Source organism: Salvelinus fontinalis, chromosome 21 (genome assembly GCF_029448725.1).
Source record: "Salvelinus fontinalis isolate EN_2023a chromosome 21, ASM2944872v1, whole genome shotgun sequence".
NCBI classification, from domain to species: domain Eukaryota; kingdom Metazoa; phylum Chordata; class Actinopteri; order Salmoniformes; family Salmonidae; genus Salvelinus; species Salvelinus fontinalis.
The window spans coordinates 46,840,945-46,859,820 of record NC_074685.1 but is presented as its reverse complement, the minus strand read 5'-3'; the positions used below and the strand labels follow the sequence as shown (position 1 = coordinate 46,859,820).

The window sequence follows — 18,876 nt, the reverse complement described above, 5'->3', positions numbered from 1 at the left end:
GAACGTTGGGTTTCAGCAAAGGGAATTTCATATTTGGAGCTTGCATGTTATGTGCTTGTTATGTTACCTACTTCTCTCAATGTGGAGCGGAGCAGGTTTGGAATGGTGTTTTGTGGTGCGGAGATGATGTTGTTTTTCCTGTGATAATCAGTACAAAGAGTTTATTTGGAGCTTGAATGTTATGATACCAATACCCCCCGGGAGGGGGGGGGGTTGGAAAAGTTTCCCTTCGTAGCAAAACATCCCAACGGATCGTGCCGATTTTAAATTTGTTTCTTGAGTCTCTCCCCCTTTTTTTGTAAATCACATCGAAAAGCATCCGGCAACTCGTCTTTGCTGCTATGGAGTTATTTTACTGTCCACAACCTTCTATATAGGGAAGGTTCCAGACTCTCTATATATTTTGTGCAGTCACAAGGATAATAGGTGGTTGAGGCCAAGAAGGAAGGCACAGCTTTACAGAAGTAGATGCTCTCATAGATCAAAAGCTGTTGGAAATTGCTCGCACCACATGAAGGCGTTTTTTTTATTTTCTATAAATACAATTCCTGTGTTTTTCAGTCCAGCTGATGTGAATGAGGGCTAAGTGAAGTTAATGATTCTTTTTATTTTTTCGGTGCATAAATATCCAATTCAGTTTCCACACACCACACAATTGTACACTACACGCATGTAGTTTTAATACTTTTTTTGTGGCATGTGTGCTAATAATGCTTGAGCTGCATTTGTAAAAACATGGAGGTAAATCAATGCCATAAGTCTATAAACAATGTCAATGCCAGAGTAGCCTTAGGGAGTTCTTTCTGTCGGTTTTGACGCCTTTGTCTATGAGTCTGTAGCTATAAACTATAGTGACCTCTCTCTCGTTCTGACCCTCAGTGCCCACAAGTATTTTAACACACTCTAGCTCCCGTAGCTGCGTTTCGACTGTCCAGTTGGAAACGTTTTCCGTCCTCCCTTTTATTCACGCAAGTATTTATTTTTCACCTTCACCACGCATTCGTCGGCCAAAAGGAAGTAAGAAAGTAGGAAGTCGAACCTACAGTAATTCTTGTTAAACTTCAGTCTTCAAACGTGCGTTTTGGGCAAAAATCCCCCGCAGTTGATCCAAACTGGAGTTAAATTGTAACCATATGGGATATTGAAGCTGGAAGGACTGCAGGGCTTAAAGCATTGACAGCTCTCCTAGCAATGTGCCTCTCTGGAGGACGTTGAAGCAAACGAGAAGTGAACGGTGCAGACATTCCTTTTCTAGAGGTGCCACCCTCTGCACCGTATCCATTCACACATCTCATTTGTTTGAATAGAGAGAAAGCACAAATCGCACAAACGCCCTGAAAAATAGGATCCATTTATCTAAGCTGTTGTAAACTTAACCCATGAATTGGAGAAAATATGTCATAACACTGTTGCTTGTGACCTTTAAACTTTTACAGCAGCATTGTGCTCTCAAGCAGTCTGGTTCTAGTAACTCCTTTTTTTTGTTTACAATACGGCTGAACAAAGTCTGGACGAAGTCCCCAGGGGCATGGCTGTTTTCAAAGTAGCCTTTGTTGGCCCGCCACATGCAATTATGTCCCCAGATTACCTACCACATCTACTTCTGCATTTCCCCTCTTCTGTTGAGCGACAACTACAAAGGTTCTCCTTTTTATTTATGAATCAAGCAAGTTTCCTTTTTCTGAAGCGTAACGGCAATTGACTGCTGGCTGCTTTTTGCTCTATGTTTTGACGTTTTGAAATTTGGCTCTCAACCTCTCAAATCCACGACAATTTCACGTGTATCCGATGCTTTTTTTGTGAGCAATTGAAGCCAACCACGGATGACGACACCACAATATTTTTGGTCACAGGGGAAAGGATTCAGTCAGAGGTGTAAACGATAACCGTCGTGAACAGGATTATAGGTAATCTGAGGAAGACTAAACACACTGAGGTACACGATGCACACCAGGCATGAGCACTCTCTGACTTGTGTTCCCTGAGATAACCTAGATTGATTTACGATGGCAGCTTGTCTGCTACTGATTACAGGGCAAGCCCAAACACAGCCTTAGACCCCAGATCTCCTTAGACTAGATCTCACCAGTCTCTCTAATCTATATCTAGGTGTCAGTAGCATGCTATCTGTTCCTGTAGACTTCCAGTCATTGCGCTAATGCTAGTTAGCAATTGTTCCAGAAGCTACATTCAACTTCCTTCAAACTGCACGCAGAGACATCTGACTCTGGTTGAGTAAAATAAGGTTTTAAGTGCCAAAATCCCTTTAAATCGGAGTTGGAGGAAGTTGCCCCCTTGACACTGAGATCAGTTTATGTCCTGTATGGATTGTGGTTATGATTCATCTTTAGGATTGAACTGGTCCTAGATCTGTGCCTAGGGAAAGATGTACCTCTTAGCTGGAAAGTGTGCATGTTCCCCTAATACGAATCTGGTAATCAAGAGCTGTGTGTGGTTATTGTACATTTTTAACAACTGGCTTTGGACCCGTGTTGTTCTAGTTAATCTTGCTTAAGCTCACAACTGGGGTTAGAGAGAACTGATCCGAATTCAGTTGTTAAGGGCAGTAACCGCAGCCTTGAGCTAGCTCTCCAGACAGTTTGTGTTGGTACGGGTTAAGAGATCAGTATCAGGTTCTCTGGATTGCTTGCTTGGGTTTGGAAAAAAGGATGTCCTCAACTTCTTATTTGACTAGTGCACCAAGATCCTTTAGGGAAAGCAAACGCATTGCACTCAAAAGGGAAGGTAAGCCTACTGTGTATCAACAATACTCTTACTAAAGGAAGGTAGGCATACTGTGTAACCTACAAGAGTCTTACATAAGGGGAATTTTATCCAAAGATTCCCAACCCACAGTACTGTTGTTGAAATCCTTAAACCTCCCCACTGACCCACGCCTTTTCCTTTGCTTGGATCCCACTTTTCTTTAATCTGGGGAAAGGGCAGATCACGGGACACTCTAGAATGCTGAAGTCTCCCTTGGAGAGTCGACGTACGTCATTGTGGCTTTGCTTCCCAGTGCTGCGGCTTTCTTTTCCCTTCCCTCCTCCTGCTGCTTCCATATGGGCTGGCTCTGGGTGAAGTTTTCCCTGGTACAGATCTAGGATCAGTTTCCCCTCCCCAATCCTAACCTTAACCATTAGTGGGAAAGATGCAACGCTGACCCAAGATCAGTGTCTAAGGGCAACGTCGCCCTATACATATGGGGGCTGCCTGTCAGCTGAGAGGTCTGTGAGCTGCAGCTGAGTTTTAGGATTGGGAGCTTTGCAATATTCGATGTTCTTCCCGTCTCTCTCCCACTCTCTGTTGTGAGGAAGTATGATTCAAGCACATCCAAAGCAGTGTTTTCTACAAGTACATAGAGTAGCCAGCCAAATAGAAAAAGTAGCCAACCAGGCACACCCGGGCCGAAGGAGCTCTCTTTTGGTGGCCTCTAGTTATGCTCTAATGCCTTGATTACATTTGAAACAGCAAAATTATTGAATATTTATTTGTGTTTACCTCCCAGATAGTTTTTTGTTGTTGTTGTGGTATTGTGTAGAAAGTCATGACTTTAAAATTTAAATGACTGAAAATGTATGAGTTCAATGTGTTAGTTGTTTTGGGAATGATCTAGGTCTAGGCCTATATGATCAGGACTATTTTCTAAGTAAGAGAACATTAAACTTTATTTTTATTTTTACATTTAACCTGTATTCTCTTGATTAAAGTCTTATTTACAGTTTAACACTGATGTTAGTTCTTCAAATTATGTATTTGTTATTCCATTTTAAAACAATTTTTTTATGCATTCCAAGTCGATGGCGCAGAGTACATAAAAGCCCTTTTACCAAATTCCGTTCGGACATTTGGAACAGATTGCAGGATGAAGTCCTGCGAACGAAGAGAGTACCCACCACATTTCTGAAGAATCAAAATGCCCCCAAGAAATGGTAGTAAACCCAAAATGGCTTTATAAATAAAAGTATACCAGTGACTGAGCCTACGCATGACTAGAGAAGACCAGCCAACCATGGTATATAAAGTGCAGTGGTGCATAAGGGTTTTGCAGTTTAAAATAAATCTCAGTGTCCCATGGTAAAGGGTGTCAATTCATCTCAAACACTGAGCGGAAGCATTCATATATAAAATATCCCCATAGTCTAGTAAAGGCATAAATGTAGCTGATACTAGCCTCCTGGCTTCAATAGAAAAACAGGCCTTATTCCTAAAATAAAATCCCAACTTCAGTTTACATTTGTGGAACATGCAATTTAGAAGAGAGGCCTTCATCAATTAAAATTCCAAGATGTCTATATGAGGTAACAGCATCAATCTCCTTGCCCTGACAGGTAGTAATAGGTGAAAGGTTCAGAGGTCTATTTCTTCCTTTAGAAAACACCATTCATTTGTTTTGTCAGTATTGAGGATAAGCTTCAATTGACACAAGGTATGTTGAACAGTATAAAAAGCAGTTTGCAAGTTCTGGAAAGCTTTTGTGAGAGACGAGGCACAACAATAAATAACAGTATCATCAGCATAAAAGTGAAGTTGTGCATTTTGCAAATTTGTGTCTGAATTATTTATATAAATAGTGAATAAGATGGGACCAAGTACAGAGCCCTGGGGCACACCATTACAGACAGACAGTTTAACAGACATGAGCCCATCAAATTGAGTGCACTGAGTTCTATCAGACAGATAGTTAGCAAACCATGCAACTGCATGCGACCTCGCTCGACAATCTCTGCCTCAGTATAGCAAGATCAACTGTATCAAAAGCCTTAGAGAGATCAATAAAAAGTGAGACACAGTGCTGTTTTTTGTCAAGCCTTCAGTTACATCATGGCTGCTAGAATCGTGCTATGCTTCTTCCTGAAGCCCAATTGGTACATTGATAAAATAGAGTTAGTATATATATAAAAAAAACTATTTTACCTGTTCACTAACAAGGGTTTCAAGTATTTTCGCCAAGGGTGACAGCTTTGAGATTGACCTGTAATTCTTTTTAAAGAGTTGGATCTCCCTCTTTTAAAAGTGGTAGGACAAATGCTGATTTCCAGATCCTTGGAATTTCATTACATTCCAAGGTTAGATTTAACAGATGTGTAAGTGGTTCAGCTATAAAATCAGCTGCCAGTTTTAAAAAGCAGGGATCCAGAAGATCAGGACCTGCAGGCTTTCTCTGATCTAAGGATTTCAGGGCTTTATGTACCTCCTGCACTGAGAAAGGCAAAAAGCTAAACGTTTGACCAGCTCTCACTGGTTCCTCCACACAGGGTTGTACAGAGACAGAGGACACTGAATCAAACAGCCTACCAGATTATACAAAGTGCTCATATGCCTACCTTCAGTCTGTATAATGAGTTTACACACTCAGTTCAATGTGTTTTCATATACCGGTGACTGAAAAGAGACATTTGCACAGAAAGACACACACAACTTCTCAGGGATACAGAAAAAGGATGCAACCCTTCCTACCCATTCTAGATCATGTGCAAACCTAAGGTAAGTCTCACATTTCAGTAACATACAGGTTTTGTCACTGAACCCACTGCCTGTTTGTGTTGGGGATTAAAGTCTGTAGCAGCTAGCTAACTGATCTGAAACCAGATTTAAGCCCAGTGCAAACACAAAATGCTAATGTTCTCAGAGAAAAGTTTCAAAACAAGGCAAGATTACATTAGATTTCCCCTTTGGTTTAGCTCACAGGCTACCTGTACATTAGCGTACACAGCCATGAGAAATCGGTCCAGAAGCGGCCCCCTGGAACTGCTTGAATCGGCCCGGAATCGGGTGTTGGACTCGGCCTGGAATCAAAATGAATGACTGCCCAGAATCGGCCTAAGTACATCGGGTCGTTTCCGTCTACCGGAATTCAGCCGACTTTGCCGGCATCTTACTAGAACCCCCCCAGAAGCGGGCCAATGCAAATTTAAATAAACGTATACAAATTGTCCAATTTGAGTAATTTTAAATATTACTATTATAAATAGTAGTAATAGTAATTATACCCATCCACAAAAAATTGTTTTGTGTCGGAGGAAACACCATACAGTTGTGGCCAAACGTTTTGAGAATGACAAAGTATTCATTTGCACAAAGTTTGCTGCTTCAGTGTCTTTAGATATTTTTGTCAGATGTTACTATGGAATACTGAAGTATAATTACAAGCATTTCATACGTGTCAAAGGCTTTCATTGACAATTACATGAAGTTGATGCATAGAGTCAATATTTGCAGTGTTGACCCATCTTTTTCAAGACCTCTGCAATCCACCCTGGCATGCTGTCAATTAACTTCTGGGCCACATCCTGACTGATGGCAGCCCATTCAGGATGGTTGGGAGAAGTTGCTCTCGGAGGATGTGTTGGTACCATTCTTTATTCATGGCTGTGTTTTTAGGCAAAATTGTGAGTGAGCCCACTACCTTGGCTGAGAAGCAACCCCACACATGAATGGTCTCAGGATGCTTTACTTTTGGCATGACACAGGACTGATGGTAGCACTCACCTTGTCTTCTCCGGACAAGCTTTTTCCCGGATGTCCCAAACAATCGGAAAGGGGATTCATCAGAGAAAATGACTTTACCCCAGTCCTCAGCAGTCCAATCCCTGTACCTTTTGCACAATATCAATCTGTCCCTGATGTTTTTCCTGGAGAGAAGTGGCTTCTTTGTTGCCCTTCTTGACACCAGGCCATCCTCCAAAAGTCTTCGCTTCAATGTGCGTGCAGATGCACTCACACCTGCCTGCTGCCATTCCTGAGCAAGCTCTGTAGTGGTGGTGCACCGATCCCGCAGCTGAATCAACTTTAGGAGACGGTCCTGGCGCTTTCTGGACTTTCTTGGGCACCCTGAAGCCTTCTTCACAACAATTGGGCCACTCTCCTTGAAGTTCTTGATGATCCGATAAATGGTTGATTTAGGTGCAATCTTACTGGCAGCAATATCCTTGCCTGTGAAGCCCTTTTTGTATAATTCTCAACTTTTGGCCACGACTGTACCCCTGCTGACCATGTCAGCAGGTATGCGCCTGGTTAGCCACAGGAGTCGCCACAACGCGATGGGACAAGGACATCCCAGCCAGCCAAACCCTCCTCTAACTTGGACGATGCTGTGCCAATTGTGGGTCACCTCTTGGGTCTCCCAGTTGCGGCCGGAACGGGTCTCGAACCAGCATCTGTGGCAACACAGTTTGCGTCTTAGATCACTGCGTCACTCGGGAGGCTCCATCCACAAAGTTTTTAATGCTTATCAATTGCCTTCCATAAAGTATCAAAATACTAAAATACAACTTAAACAGGACTCTTAAAGAATTTCATTTCAATGTTAATTGTATTTTTTGATCACAGAAACAAAAATATGGAAAAATAAATAAATACTGAAATGTTAATTATATAAAGCAGCCCGTGTAATCATCTGCCAGAGAGTAGCCCCAATCGGCCCGAGACCCAAGTAATACATTTTGGTCAGATAACTCACACCAGAATCTGCCCGAGCTCAATCCCCGCATCCTAGCCATAAGTAATACTGCCGAAGGCGGCCAAGTCTCGGGCCACATGACGTCGGCCGAGTCTGATTCTCAGCCTAGTTCCCCGACTCTCAGCCGAAATCGCCCCAGATCCACTGTGCTAGCTGGGAGGAGAGGCTGTTATGTTAGCTCACAAGCTACCTGTACATCAGCTTAAACAGGAGAGGCTGTTATGTTAGCTCACAGGCTACCTGTACATCAGCGTAAACAGGAGAGGCTGTTATGTTAGCTCACAGGCTACCTGTACATCAGCGTAAACAGGAGAGGCTGTTATGTTAGCTCACAGGCTACCTGTACATCAGCGTAAACAGGAGAGGCTGTCATGTAATACGGTAGCATACTAGTGTTAGCATGTAGCCTAGCCGAGATATCTGGCTGAACAGGCTCTCTGTATCCTGTGTGTGTGTCTCTCTCTTGCTCCACCCCGCCTATACAACGGTAGGGGAAACATTGAGTGAACCTGTGGTTCATTGTCTGTCTGTGTTCCTACAGGACGCATGAGAAGGGCTTCTGCCAGCCCTACCGGGGCATCGCTTGTGCCCGCTTCATCGGCAACCGCAGCATCTACGTGGAATCTCTGCAGATGCAGGGAGAGAGTGAGAACCGCATCACAGGTGAGATCACACCCCTCGACCACCGTTACGCTCTGGGGGGGAAGTTCCCACTAGGTACAGATCTAGGATCAGCTTCCCCTCCCCAAATGCTAACCTTCACTATTGGCGGGGGAAACTTAAAAACTGAACCAAGATCAGTTCCATCTAGGGGCGAATTCAGTACACTGTGTTTTGTCTCCATTACTACCAGAGAGATACAATGTTGTGTTATCTTATTTTGATTTAAATCATTGCATTGATCAAGAATACCCTGATGACATCCATAATGTTGCTCAGTTCCATTTCAAGGCTGGTCCATTATTAGACAATAATGCATGCATTTATTAGCCATAATGTAAATGTTCCATATTTAGTTCAACACCTAGAACTGGAAAATTGGACACTGGAATAAAAATTATCCCTACTCATTAAGATTTTACTTTGTCTACATGGTCGGTTTAGTAGTGGCGTGCCTTGGATTTATCTCTCAATCATTTATTGTTCGCCAATTTGCTGCCCATTTATATTATAATGTTCTGACCCACCGTACAGCACTTCTTTATTTTCACTGTGACTCATATGTCCTGGGTATGGTTGCAAAATTCCAGGAACTTTCAATAAATTCCCTGGTTTTTCCTAAATTCCAGTTGGAGGATTCCCGGAATCAGGAGGGAATAAGAAGGTAATCTGGATTCCTCCAACCAAGATTTCGGTTTAAACCAGGGAATTTGTTGAAAGTTCCTGGAATTTTGCAACCCTAGACCTGGGGCTGCCCATAAGAAGTTATGTGCCGGGGCTGCCCGTGGGGAGGCACGTCCCGGGGCTGCCCGTGGGGAGGCACGTCCCGGGGCTGCCCGTGGGGAGGCACGTCCCGGGGCTGCCCGTGGGGAGGTATGCCAAAATACAGTCACAAGCTCTGCTGGAGTTAAACACTGTCTGTTTCTCTCGCTCTCTTGCTTATTCACACCCGCACACAAAAATGCAAGCACATAATCACCTTCGCACAGGCATGATGTGTGTTTTGAACGTTTCCATGTTTTCCAAGTGGTGTAGATGAAGGGTCGTTTTGTAGCATGCATAAGGAAAGGATTGTTTTTACTTGAGTAGTGTATAGATCTGGAGGCTATTAAAGTATGTATGGCAAGCAAATCTGACTGGTGAAAATTGCCCTGGCAGATCGTGGTACATATCAGATCTGTAAAATTGTGGGTTCTGGGGTTGTTGTTTTTTTTAAACCTTCGGAATGCACGGGTCTTTACACAAAACAGATGCCAAGTACAGTTACCTAACTCGAGTTTAAGATACCATAAGGACATAGAAAATATGACTAAGAAGTATAATCTTATCGTTAAGCCTCTCAAATGAAATACATTTGAAGCAATAACTCCGTCACAGAAGATATTGCCCCATGATTCCTCTATCCCAAACTCGGGCTGCATCACAAATGGCACCCTATTCCCTATATAGTGCACAACTTTTGACCATAGGGCTCTGGTCAAAAGTAGTGCAGTACATGAGGAATAGGGGGTGCCGTTTTGGGACGTAGCCCTGTTCTGTTTGGCATGGGTTCTCTCAGGAAATGAGGGTATTTTCTTTCATTACTTTCACTCCTCTATGTAATAATATCTTGGTGTCCGTCTACCTCAAGTAGAAGACTAACCCCCCAAAACAGAAAAGGCTTATAGGAAGAGTTTCCCGTTCACTTTGCTTACTTTGTATTGATGGCATACAAAATTTGATATAAAGACAGTAGTGGACTCCAGGAAGAGTAGCTGCTTCATGTGCTGTAGCTAGTGGACCCCAGGAAGAGTAGCTGCTGCATGTGCTGTAGCTAGTGGACCCCAGGAAGAGTAGCTGCTGCATGTGCTGTAGCTAGTGGACCCCAGGAAGAGTAGCTGCTTCATGTGCTGCAGCTAGTGGACCCCAGGAAGAGTAGCTGCTGCATGTGCTGTAGCTAGTGGACCCCAGGAAGAGTAGCTGCTGCATGTGCTGTAGCTAGTGGACCCCAGGAAGAGTAGCTGCTTCATGTGCTGTAGCTAGTGGACCCCAGGAAGAGTAGCTGCTTCATGTGCTGTAGCTAGTGGACCCCAGGAAGAGTAGCTGCTGCATGTGCTGTAGCTAGTGGACCCCAGGAAGAGTAGCTGCTGCATGTGCTGTAGCTAGTGGACCACAGGAAGAGTAGCTGCTGCATGTGCTGTAGCTAGTGGACCCCAGGAAGAGTAGCTGCTGCATGTGCTGTAGCTAGTGGACCCCAGGAAGAGTAGCTGCTTCATGTGCTGTAGCTAGTGGACCACAGGAAGAGTAGCTGCTGCATGTGCTGTAGCTAGTGGACCACAGGAAGAGTAGCTGCTGCATGTGCTGCAGCCAGTGGAGATCCTAATGAAAGGCTAAATACTAGAATCAGAATATACTCTTAGAATGGCATCTCTAAATTTGGCCAAACTCATCCCCATCATGTATTCTTGTGAATTCAAGGGGTAGTTTGACCAGGGCCCATATTCATTCAAATGTCTCAGAGTAGCAGTGCTGATCTAGTCAGTTCTGCCTTTTTAGGTCATAATGAATAAGATTTACATGGACAGTGGGCACATGATTGAACTCAAGTCTGTTGAACTCAAGTCTCTATAATATAATGACTCACTACTCCTGCTCTTCCCCCCCACAGCCGCGTTCACCATGATCGGCACGTCCACGCAGCTCTCGGACCAGTGCTCCAAGTTCGCCATCCCCTCCTTCTGTCACTACGTGTTCCCGCTGTGCGACGAGGGGGCTCGGGGCCCGCGGCGCCGCCAGCTGTGCCGTGACGAGTGCGAGGCACTAGAGAACGAGTTGTGTCACACTGAGTACACCATCGCCCGCTCCAACCCTCTCATCCTGATGCAACTGGAGCTGCCCAGCTGCCACCTGCTGCCCCACCCGGGCTCGCCCGACGCTGCCAACTGCATGAGGATCGGGGTGCCCCTGGACAAGCTAGGCACATGTAAGTGGACAATAGACATAGACACATAGACATGAACACACAAGACAGGGACATGTAGGTGGACACCTGAACACAAACATGCAGGCAGAGGTGGACAGACGGATAGACATGGACACAGGCTGTCGCCTATATTTTGTAATCTACACGTTTTTGAATGACATTTCATTACATCATCAGGTTAAGGAACTATGGTTGTTTGTATTGTGTATCTAGGGAGCCCTCTTGTGGCATTTCTGGAAATTGTTACTTTGGCACATTTAGGTAGAGGGAACTACATTTGAAGAAACTTAACACAACTTCAAACTTGCTTCTTCTTCCTTATTTGATTTCCTGGCAGTTATAATTCAAACATTGTAAAAACATAAATGAAGTCATCCAAAACTAACTTTTAATCTTCGTGAAAGATTCGCCAACAGATCACAGCTGCTACAATGGCAGCGGAGCCAACTACAAGGGCACGGTGAGCGTCTCCAAGTCGGGCTACCCCTGCCAGCCGTGGAGTGCCCAGTACCCCCACAGCCACCACCTGTCCCCCGTGGAGTATCCTGAGCTGCGAGGGGGCCACAACTTCTGCCGTAACCCCGGGGGCCAGATGGAGGGTCCCTGGTGCTTCACCCTTGACCAGCAGGTCAGAGTGGACCTGTGCGACGTCCGCCCTTGCAGTGAGTACTGAACCCCAGAGTTATTTTATGGCTAGCCGTTGATTTCCATGGAAAATACTCCTGGGCTATAGCACCCAAATACTTATTTACTAAACTTAGTAAGAGCTGAGCATGTCTTTTTAGCATTTTGTCACCGATTTGGCATCCCCCCCCCCCCCCCCCTCCCCCACTTCACATAAAAGGTGTGAGATCTAAGAGTCCCAGTCTGGTGGAAAATGTTAGAATGAGTATTAAAAAAAAGTCATGTGTTTGTTTGTGATGCCAGTGCATAATGATAGTGTTACTTTTACTACATACCATTCCATTCCTCTTACATGAGTACACTTGGACTTTTCTGCATTGCATTATATGTACACACATAATAGACCTTTAATGGACTCAAATGTAGGCTCAGTGAAGAATCTCCATTGAACGTGCTTTTAAGTCCAATAATCTGAATCTGGAAAATCTGCATTTAATCAATAAAAACACAAAAGTAGTTAACTCAGCCCAGTTCAAGGTAGAGTCAGCGTTAAACAAAGTAAATCGCAATATCGGGTCAATTTCCGAACAACTAAACTCCTCTGTTTTGGTCCCATAGCTACCACATTGCAGCGTGAAGTGTGCCTGTGTACATGTGCAGATACACTGTGTGAGAGCAAAGTCTTTCAACGTTTTCACCACCTAAATGTGTGTGGTACTGCTCGTGGCGACATTATACTGCTGAGTGTCAGTTGTCAGTCAAACAAGTGTCAGTTGTCAGTGTCAGTCAAACCCTGTTTGACCTTTGACCTCCAGCACCGCCAGAGAACCTGAAGAAGGAGATCCTGTACATCTTGATCCCCAGCATCGCCATCCCACTGGTCATCGCATGCCTTTTCTTCCTGGTCTGCATGTGCCGCAACAAGCAGAAGGAGCCCACTGACACGCCCCCTCGCCGTCAGCTCACTGCCTCGCCCAGCCAGGACATGGAGCTGCCGCTGCTCAACCAGCACAAGCACCAGGTGGGCTAGCTACAGTCATAAGGGCTAAATAATGTAATGTATGCTAACTGCTGTCATATGGGCTAGCTACTGTCATATGGGCTAGCTACTGTCATATGGGCTAGCTACTGTCATATGGGCTAGCTACTGTCATATGGGCTAGCTACTGTCATATGGCCTAGCTACTGTCAAATGGGCTAGCTAATGTCATATGGGCTAGCTAATGTCATATGGGGTTGGCTAGCTACTGTCATATGGGCTATCTACTGTCAAATGGGGTTGGTTAGCTACTGTCATATAGGGTTGGTTAGCTACTGTCATATGGGGTTGGCTAGCTACTGTCATATGGGGTTGGCTAGCTACTGTCATATGGGGTTGGCTAGCTACTGTCATATGGGGTTGGCTAGCTACTGTCATATGGGGTTGGCTAGCTACTGTCATATGGGGTTGGCTAGCTACTGTCATATGGGGTTGGCTAGCTACTGTCATATGGGGTTGGCTAGCTACTGTCATATGGGGTTGGCTAGCTACTGTCATATGGGGTTGGCTAGCTACTGTCATATGGGGTTGGCTAGCTACTGTCATATGGGCTAGCTACTATCATATGGGCTAGCTACTGTCATATGGGGTTGGCTAGCTACTGTCATATGGGGTTGGCTAGCTACTGTCATATGGGGTTGGCTAGCTACTGTCATATGGGGTTGGCTAGCTACTGTCATATGGGGTTGGCTAGCTACTGTCATATGGGGTTGGCTAGCTACTGTCATATGGGCTAGCTAATGTCATATGGGCTAGCTAATGTCATATGGGCTAGCTAATGTCATATGGGGTTGGCTAGCTAATGTCATATGGGGTTGGCTAGCTAATGTCATATGGGGTTGGCTAGCTACTGTCATATGGGGTTGGCTAGCTACTGTCATATGGGGTTGGCTAGCTACTGTCATATGGGCTAGGCTAGCTACTGTCATATGGGGTTGGCTAGCTACTGTCATATGGGCTTGGCTAGCTACTGTCATATGGGCTAGCTAATGTCATATGGGCTAGCTAATGTCATATGGGCTAGGCTAGCTACTGTCATATGGGGTTGGCTAGCTACTGTCATATGGGCTAGCTACTGTCATATGGGGTTGGCTAGCCACTGTCAAATGGGGTTGGCTAGCTACAGTCGTATGGGGTTAAGTACAGTCGTATGGGGTTAAGTACAGTCGTATGGGGTTAAGTACAGTCGTATGGGGTTAAGTACAGTCGTATGGGAGTAACTAGTGTCATATGGGCTAGCTGCCGTCATATGGGCTAGCTACTGTCATATGGGTTAGCTAGTGAACTCTAATGACCTTATCCTTTGCAGCAGAATTAACTCTGGGTCTTCCTTTCCTGTGGCGGTCCTCATATCATCATATCAGTTTTTGCGACTGCACTTGTCCCGGTTTGACTGACTGTCATGTCTTAAAGTAGTGATGGACTGTCATTTCTCTTTGCTTATTTGAGCTGTTCTTGCCATAATATGGACTTGGTCTTTTACCAAATAGGACTATCTTCTGTATACCACCCCTTCCTTGTAACAACACAACTGATTGGCTCAAACGCATTAAGAAGGAAAGATATTCCACAAATTAACTTTTAACAAGTCACACCTGTTAATTGAAATGCATTCCAGGTGACTACCTCATGAAGCTGGTTGAGAGAATGCCAAGAGTGTGAAAAGCTGTCATCAAGGCAAATGGTGGTTACTTTGAAGAATCAAAAATGTTAAATATATTTTGATTTGTTTAACACTTTTGGTTACTACATGATTACATGTCTTCTTTCATAGTTTTGATGTCTTCACTATTATTCTACAATGTAGAAAATACTAAAAACAAAGAAAAACCCTTGAATGAGTAGGTGTGTCCAAACTTTTAACTGTTATTGCATGTGTTATTTTAACATCAGCATGAATCAGTGTCCGTTTTGTTTAAACTCTGATTCTCTCTCTGTTTTCCGTTTGTGACCCAGGCGAAGCTGCGGGAGATCAACCTCTCAGCGGTGCGCTTCATGGAGGAGCTGGGCGAGGACCGCTTCGGCAAGGTCTACAAGGGCCACCTATACGGCACGGCGCCCGGCGAGCAGACCCAGGTGGTGGCCATCAAGACGGTCAAGGACAAGGACGAGGGCACTCTCCGCGAGGAGTTCCGCCACGAGGCCATGTTGCGCTCGCGCCTCCAGCACCCCAACATCGTGTGCCTGCTGGGCGTGGTGACTAAAGAGCAACCCATCAGCATGATCTTCAGCTACTCGGGCCTGGGCGATCTACACGAGTTTCTGGTCATGCGCTCGCCACACTCCGACGTGGGCAGCTCGGACGACGACAAGACGGTGAAGTCCACGCTGGAGCAGGCCGACTTCCTGCACGTGGTGACACAGGTGGCCGCCGGCATGGAGTATCTGTCCAGCCACCACGTGGTACACAAGGATCTGGCTGCCCGCAACATCTTGGTCTGCGACAAGCTCAACGTCAAGATCCTGGACCTGGGCCTCTTCCGGGAGGTCTACTCAGCCGACTACTACAAGCTGATGGGCACCAGCCCCTTCCCCATCCGCTGGATGTCCCCGGAGGCAATCATGTACGGCAAGTTTTCTACCGACTCGGACATCTGGTCCTACGGTGTGGTGCTGTGGGAGATCTTCAGCTACGGCCTGCAGCCCTACTGCGGCTACTCCAACCAGGACGTGATCGAGATGGTGCGCAACCGTCAGGTGCTGGCCTGTCCCGATGACTGTCCCGCCTGGATCTACACACTCATGCTAGAGTGCTGGAGCGAGTTCCCGGCACGCCGCCCACGCTTTAAGGACATCCACACACGCCTGCGCACCTGGGAGAGCCTGTCCAACTACAACAGCTCGGCTCAGACCTCGGGCACCAGCAACACCACCCAGACCAGCTCCCTGAGCACCAGCCCCATCAGTAACGTCAGCATGAGTGCAACCAATGCCGCGCGCTACGCCAACCCCAAGAAGAACTCACCCTTCCCCCAGCCCCAATTCATGCCCATGAAGGGCCAGATGCACCGGCCCATGCTGCAGCAGCACCCGCAGCAGCTCTACATCCCGGTCAATGGCTACCAGCCCATGCCGGCGTACCCATACCTGCAGAACTTCTACCCCATGCAGATGTCCATGCACCAAATGGCGCACCAGCAGATGGCGCACCACCCGCCGCAGATGGTGGCCAAGGCAGGATCGCACCACAGCGGCAGCGGCTCCACCTCCACGGGTTACGTCACCACGGCGCCCTCCAACGCCTCAGGTACGGAGCGGGCGGGCTTGCTCAGCGATAGCCCCAAGGCAAACATGGAGGACATGGCGGACGGTGCGTCCCAGAATGGGCTGGGGCATGGGGAGGACACAACAGTCCCCGAAACTGAATTACTGGGTGATAATGACCTGCCACAAACTGACGACATGGAGATGCACTCTGAGGCATAGGGGGACCGAAAGTCTGGAGGACTGGGGAACAAACTAGAGCTAAAACGCTCTGTGAACTTAGTTTGTTTGAGTTTCGATTGAGCGCCATGAATAAGTGAAGGGAACGCATTGGAAAAACAGTGACTGAATGTTATTTATGGGTTGTTTAGTTGTCACTGGTGCATCCGCATGATATCAGTGTCTCAGGTTCTTCCCTGCAGGACCCCTTTAGCGAAGTGTCATAAAACGAACCCTGAACCCTGAAAGCCGCTCGACAGAAAACGTCAATGAAGAGAACCATTTTCACCATTTGGGCTGCAGGTGCGACCCGCATGGACAGTGTTCTCACTTTGTTGCAAAGCCATTCAGAAGAATTTAGGTTCTTACTGTTTCTGTGCAACATGAAGTATTTTCTTTTCGACAAAGGATTCCTGAAGTTGCATTGTGTTAATGTTTTCAAAATGTTCAATTGTATAGTAGTAGGCCTACTCCAGAGACGATTTTACTGTGGTTTTACGTGAGATAGGAGTGTGTCAATTTGGCAGAATGTATGATGAATGGATGAGAAAAATGATTGGGAGTTTACAGGGCATTTCCACCACTTTTCAACCTCCCTTTTCATTATCTTCATATGTCTATATATGTGAAAATGGCACATGACATCATCAAAAGTTCCAATGTTTAAAAAAGTGATTTTTAGAAACTCGTTGCCGATTTTGAAAATCGCCGTCTTCCTTTTAATCAAACAATCGTACTTTTAATCCATACCATACCATACCATTTAATCCATACCAGAGAAGCATTTGTTAGGACCACAGATCATAGAAATGCATACAGTATGTAGATACTGGTATGATGCTGGATATAATGAATATGAGGTTGAAAAGTGGCAGAATTGCCTTATTAAACCTTCCTTAGATACAGTATTTTGGAATAAAACTTTAGCAAATAATTGTTATACTCAGTAGATTGATATTGCTCACTGTCACTAAACATGGATGTGTCACTACTCAACATACATCTTCATGTGATAAGACAAGAAAGAACTGTACATGATAAGTATATTAGCGTGGGAATTGTTTATGTTTAGCCTTATTACGTATGAGCCTTATGCTCATATTCTCCTTCGTATGGGCTTGTATGTTACACGTTGCTCAACTTCAACTTTGATACCCTGTTTTACAGATTTGTAATTATAATTTTTTTTTAAACACCTTTTTTTTTTATCATGCGTTGTTGGGCAAAAAGTGTTTAGTCTGAGGTTAATACTTAAATGTCATTGCAACCAGATATTTGCTTTCTTTTTTTTTTCCCAAAGGTGTAATAACAAATTTTAACCATATATTGTATACATCCAGCCACATGGAGTATCCAATAAAGTGATACATTATAAAGACATCAGCCTTGTTCCTCTCTTTATTAAAGCCCACACTTTACAATAAGTACCCAATACATGTTTAGTTACATAGTAATCTTGGTTAACCCAGAACTAAAATATTGTGTAATTTGGTCAGATGCTGTCCACCCAGAGAATGATTAGTTACATAGGTAGTAGGTACAGTGAATTAGGTAAACATTGTTACATATGGGTTTCTCCTGCTCTGTAGACAAGGACATCTAAGAAAGAGAGTGAGAGACATGCGCTCAGAGAAACACAGACACAGAATCAAAGAGAGACAGAATTCAAACAGAGTGATGATATAGGTTATTTGTCCAGTGTAGGTTGACAAACCTACCCACTCATGTTTGTTGCCTAGGTTTTAGGCCTAGTGCTTATTTGATTCATTATAGTTCCCTTTCTTGGTCATTACCTCCAACACCTGTTTTGCAGAGCCATAGTTCCCTTGGTCATTGTGAGGTTTGTACCAAAAGACTTATGATGGATTTTCATGATGTCACATAGATCTATGGAAGCCGATATACAGAGCATTATGGGTAATGTAGTCATTCTTACGTTTCCTAACTGGCCTAATTAGGTAGTATGCATTGTGACATTAGGGTTACAGACGTGCCAAAAACACACAAAAACACATACCAAACACTGAGCGGCCTGTGGCACTTTCTTTTGAGCCTAAAATGAAGAAAATCTGTATAAAACTAGGCGCAAGTTTGTGGTATTACAATATAGATGTACACTTGATCCTCCAAACTCCTAGGGTGCATCCAAGATGGTACCCTATTCCATATATAGTGCACTTCTTTGGACCAGAGCCCTTTAAACTGGTCCCAGGGCAGTTGAGGACACTTAACCAAACCAGACCAAACTAGCTGTAACACTGCAGAGCTGTTGACAAACACGGGTAATGATTGACTATCACACACCTGCACAGGCTAGGTGTGTGTGTAGGTTACTTGCACCTGAATATGTATGTGTGCATATTAAGGGTGAGAGATATTCAGAGACTACCCCCTGTTCCATTAGAAAGGTGTGATTGTGATACGAAGATGCAGGTCTTTGTTGTTCCTCTGCTACCGCTCACTCTGTCTGGGGTAGAGGTCACGAGAGGTCAAGGTGTACAGGTCACTAAAGGTAAAGGTGTAGAGTTCGAGACAAGAAATTAGGTCAAAACGTCAACAGACAGACATCCACACTGAGGACCCTTGATGTCTGCTCCAAACACACTGAGAACCTCTTGATGTCTGCTCCAACCACACTGAGGACCTCTTGATGTCTGCTCCAACCACACTGAGAACCTCTTGATGTCTGCTCCAACCACACTGAGA

At 45.0% G+C, this 18,876-nt stretch overlaps 1 protein-coding gene across 2 annotated transcripts in view; it reads left to right on the top strand.

Annotated features, from left to right (window-relative positions):
* The window catches only part of ror2 (receptor tyrosine kinase-like orphan receptor 2), a 143,589-nt gene extending 126,041 nt beyond the window's left edge, over positions 1 to 17,548 (top strand). Inside the window, exons 5-9 of one of the 2 annotated variants that reach the window (XM_055875534.1) lie at positions 8,004 to 8,125; positions 10,770 to 11,084; positions 11,501 to 11,746; positions 12,524 to 12,729; positions 14,704 to 17,548. In XM_055875534.1, the coding sequence (XP_055731509.1) occupies positions 8,004 to 8,125; positions 10,770 to 11,084; positions 11,501 to 11,746; positions 12,524 to 12,729; positions 14,704 to 16,173 (2,359 nt within the window). In that variant the 3' untranslated portion in view covers positions 16,174 to 17,548. Of the gene's footprint in view, positions 1 to 8,003; positions 8,126 to 10,769; positions 11,085 to 11,488; positions 11,747 to 12,523; positions 12,730 to 14,703 lie in introns of both variants that reach the window. The other variant, XM_055875533.1, reaches the window with a different exon arrangement.
* Positions 17,549 to 18,876: the final 1,328 nt, after the last annotated feature.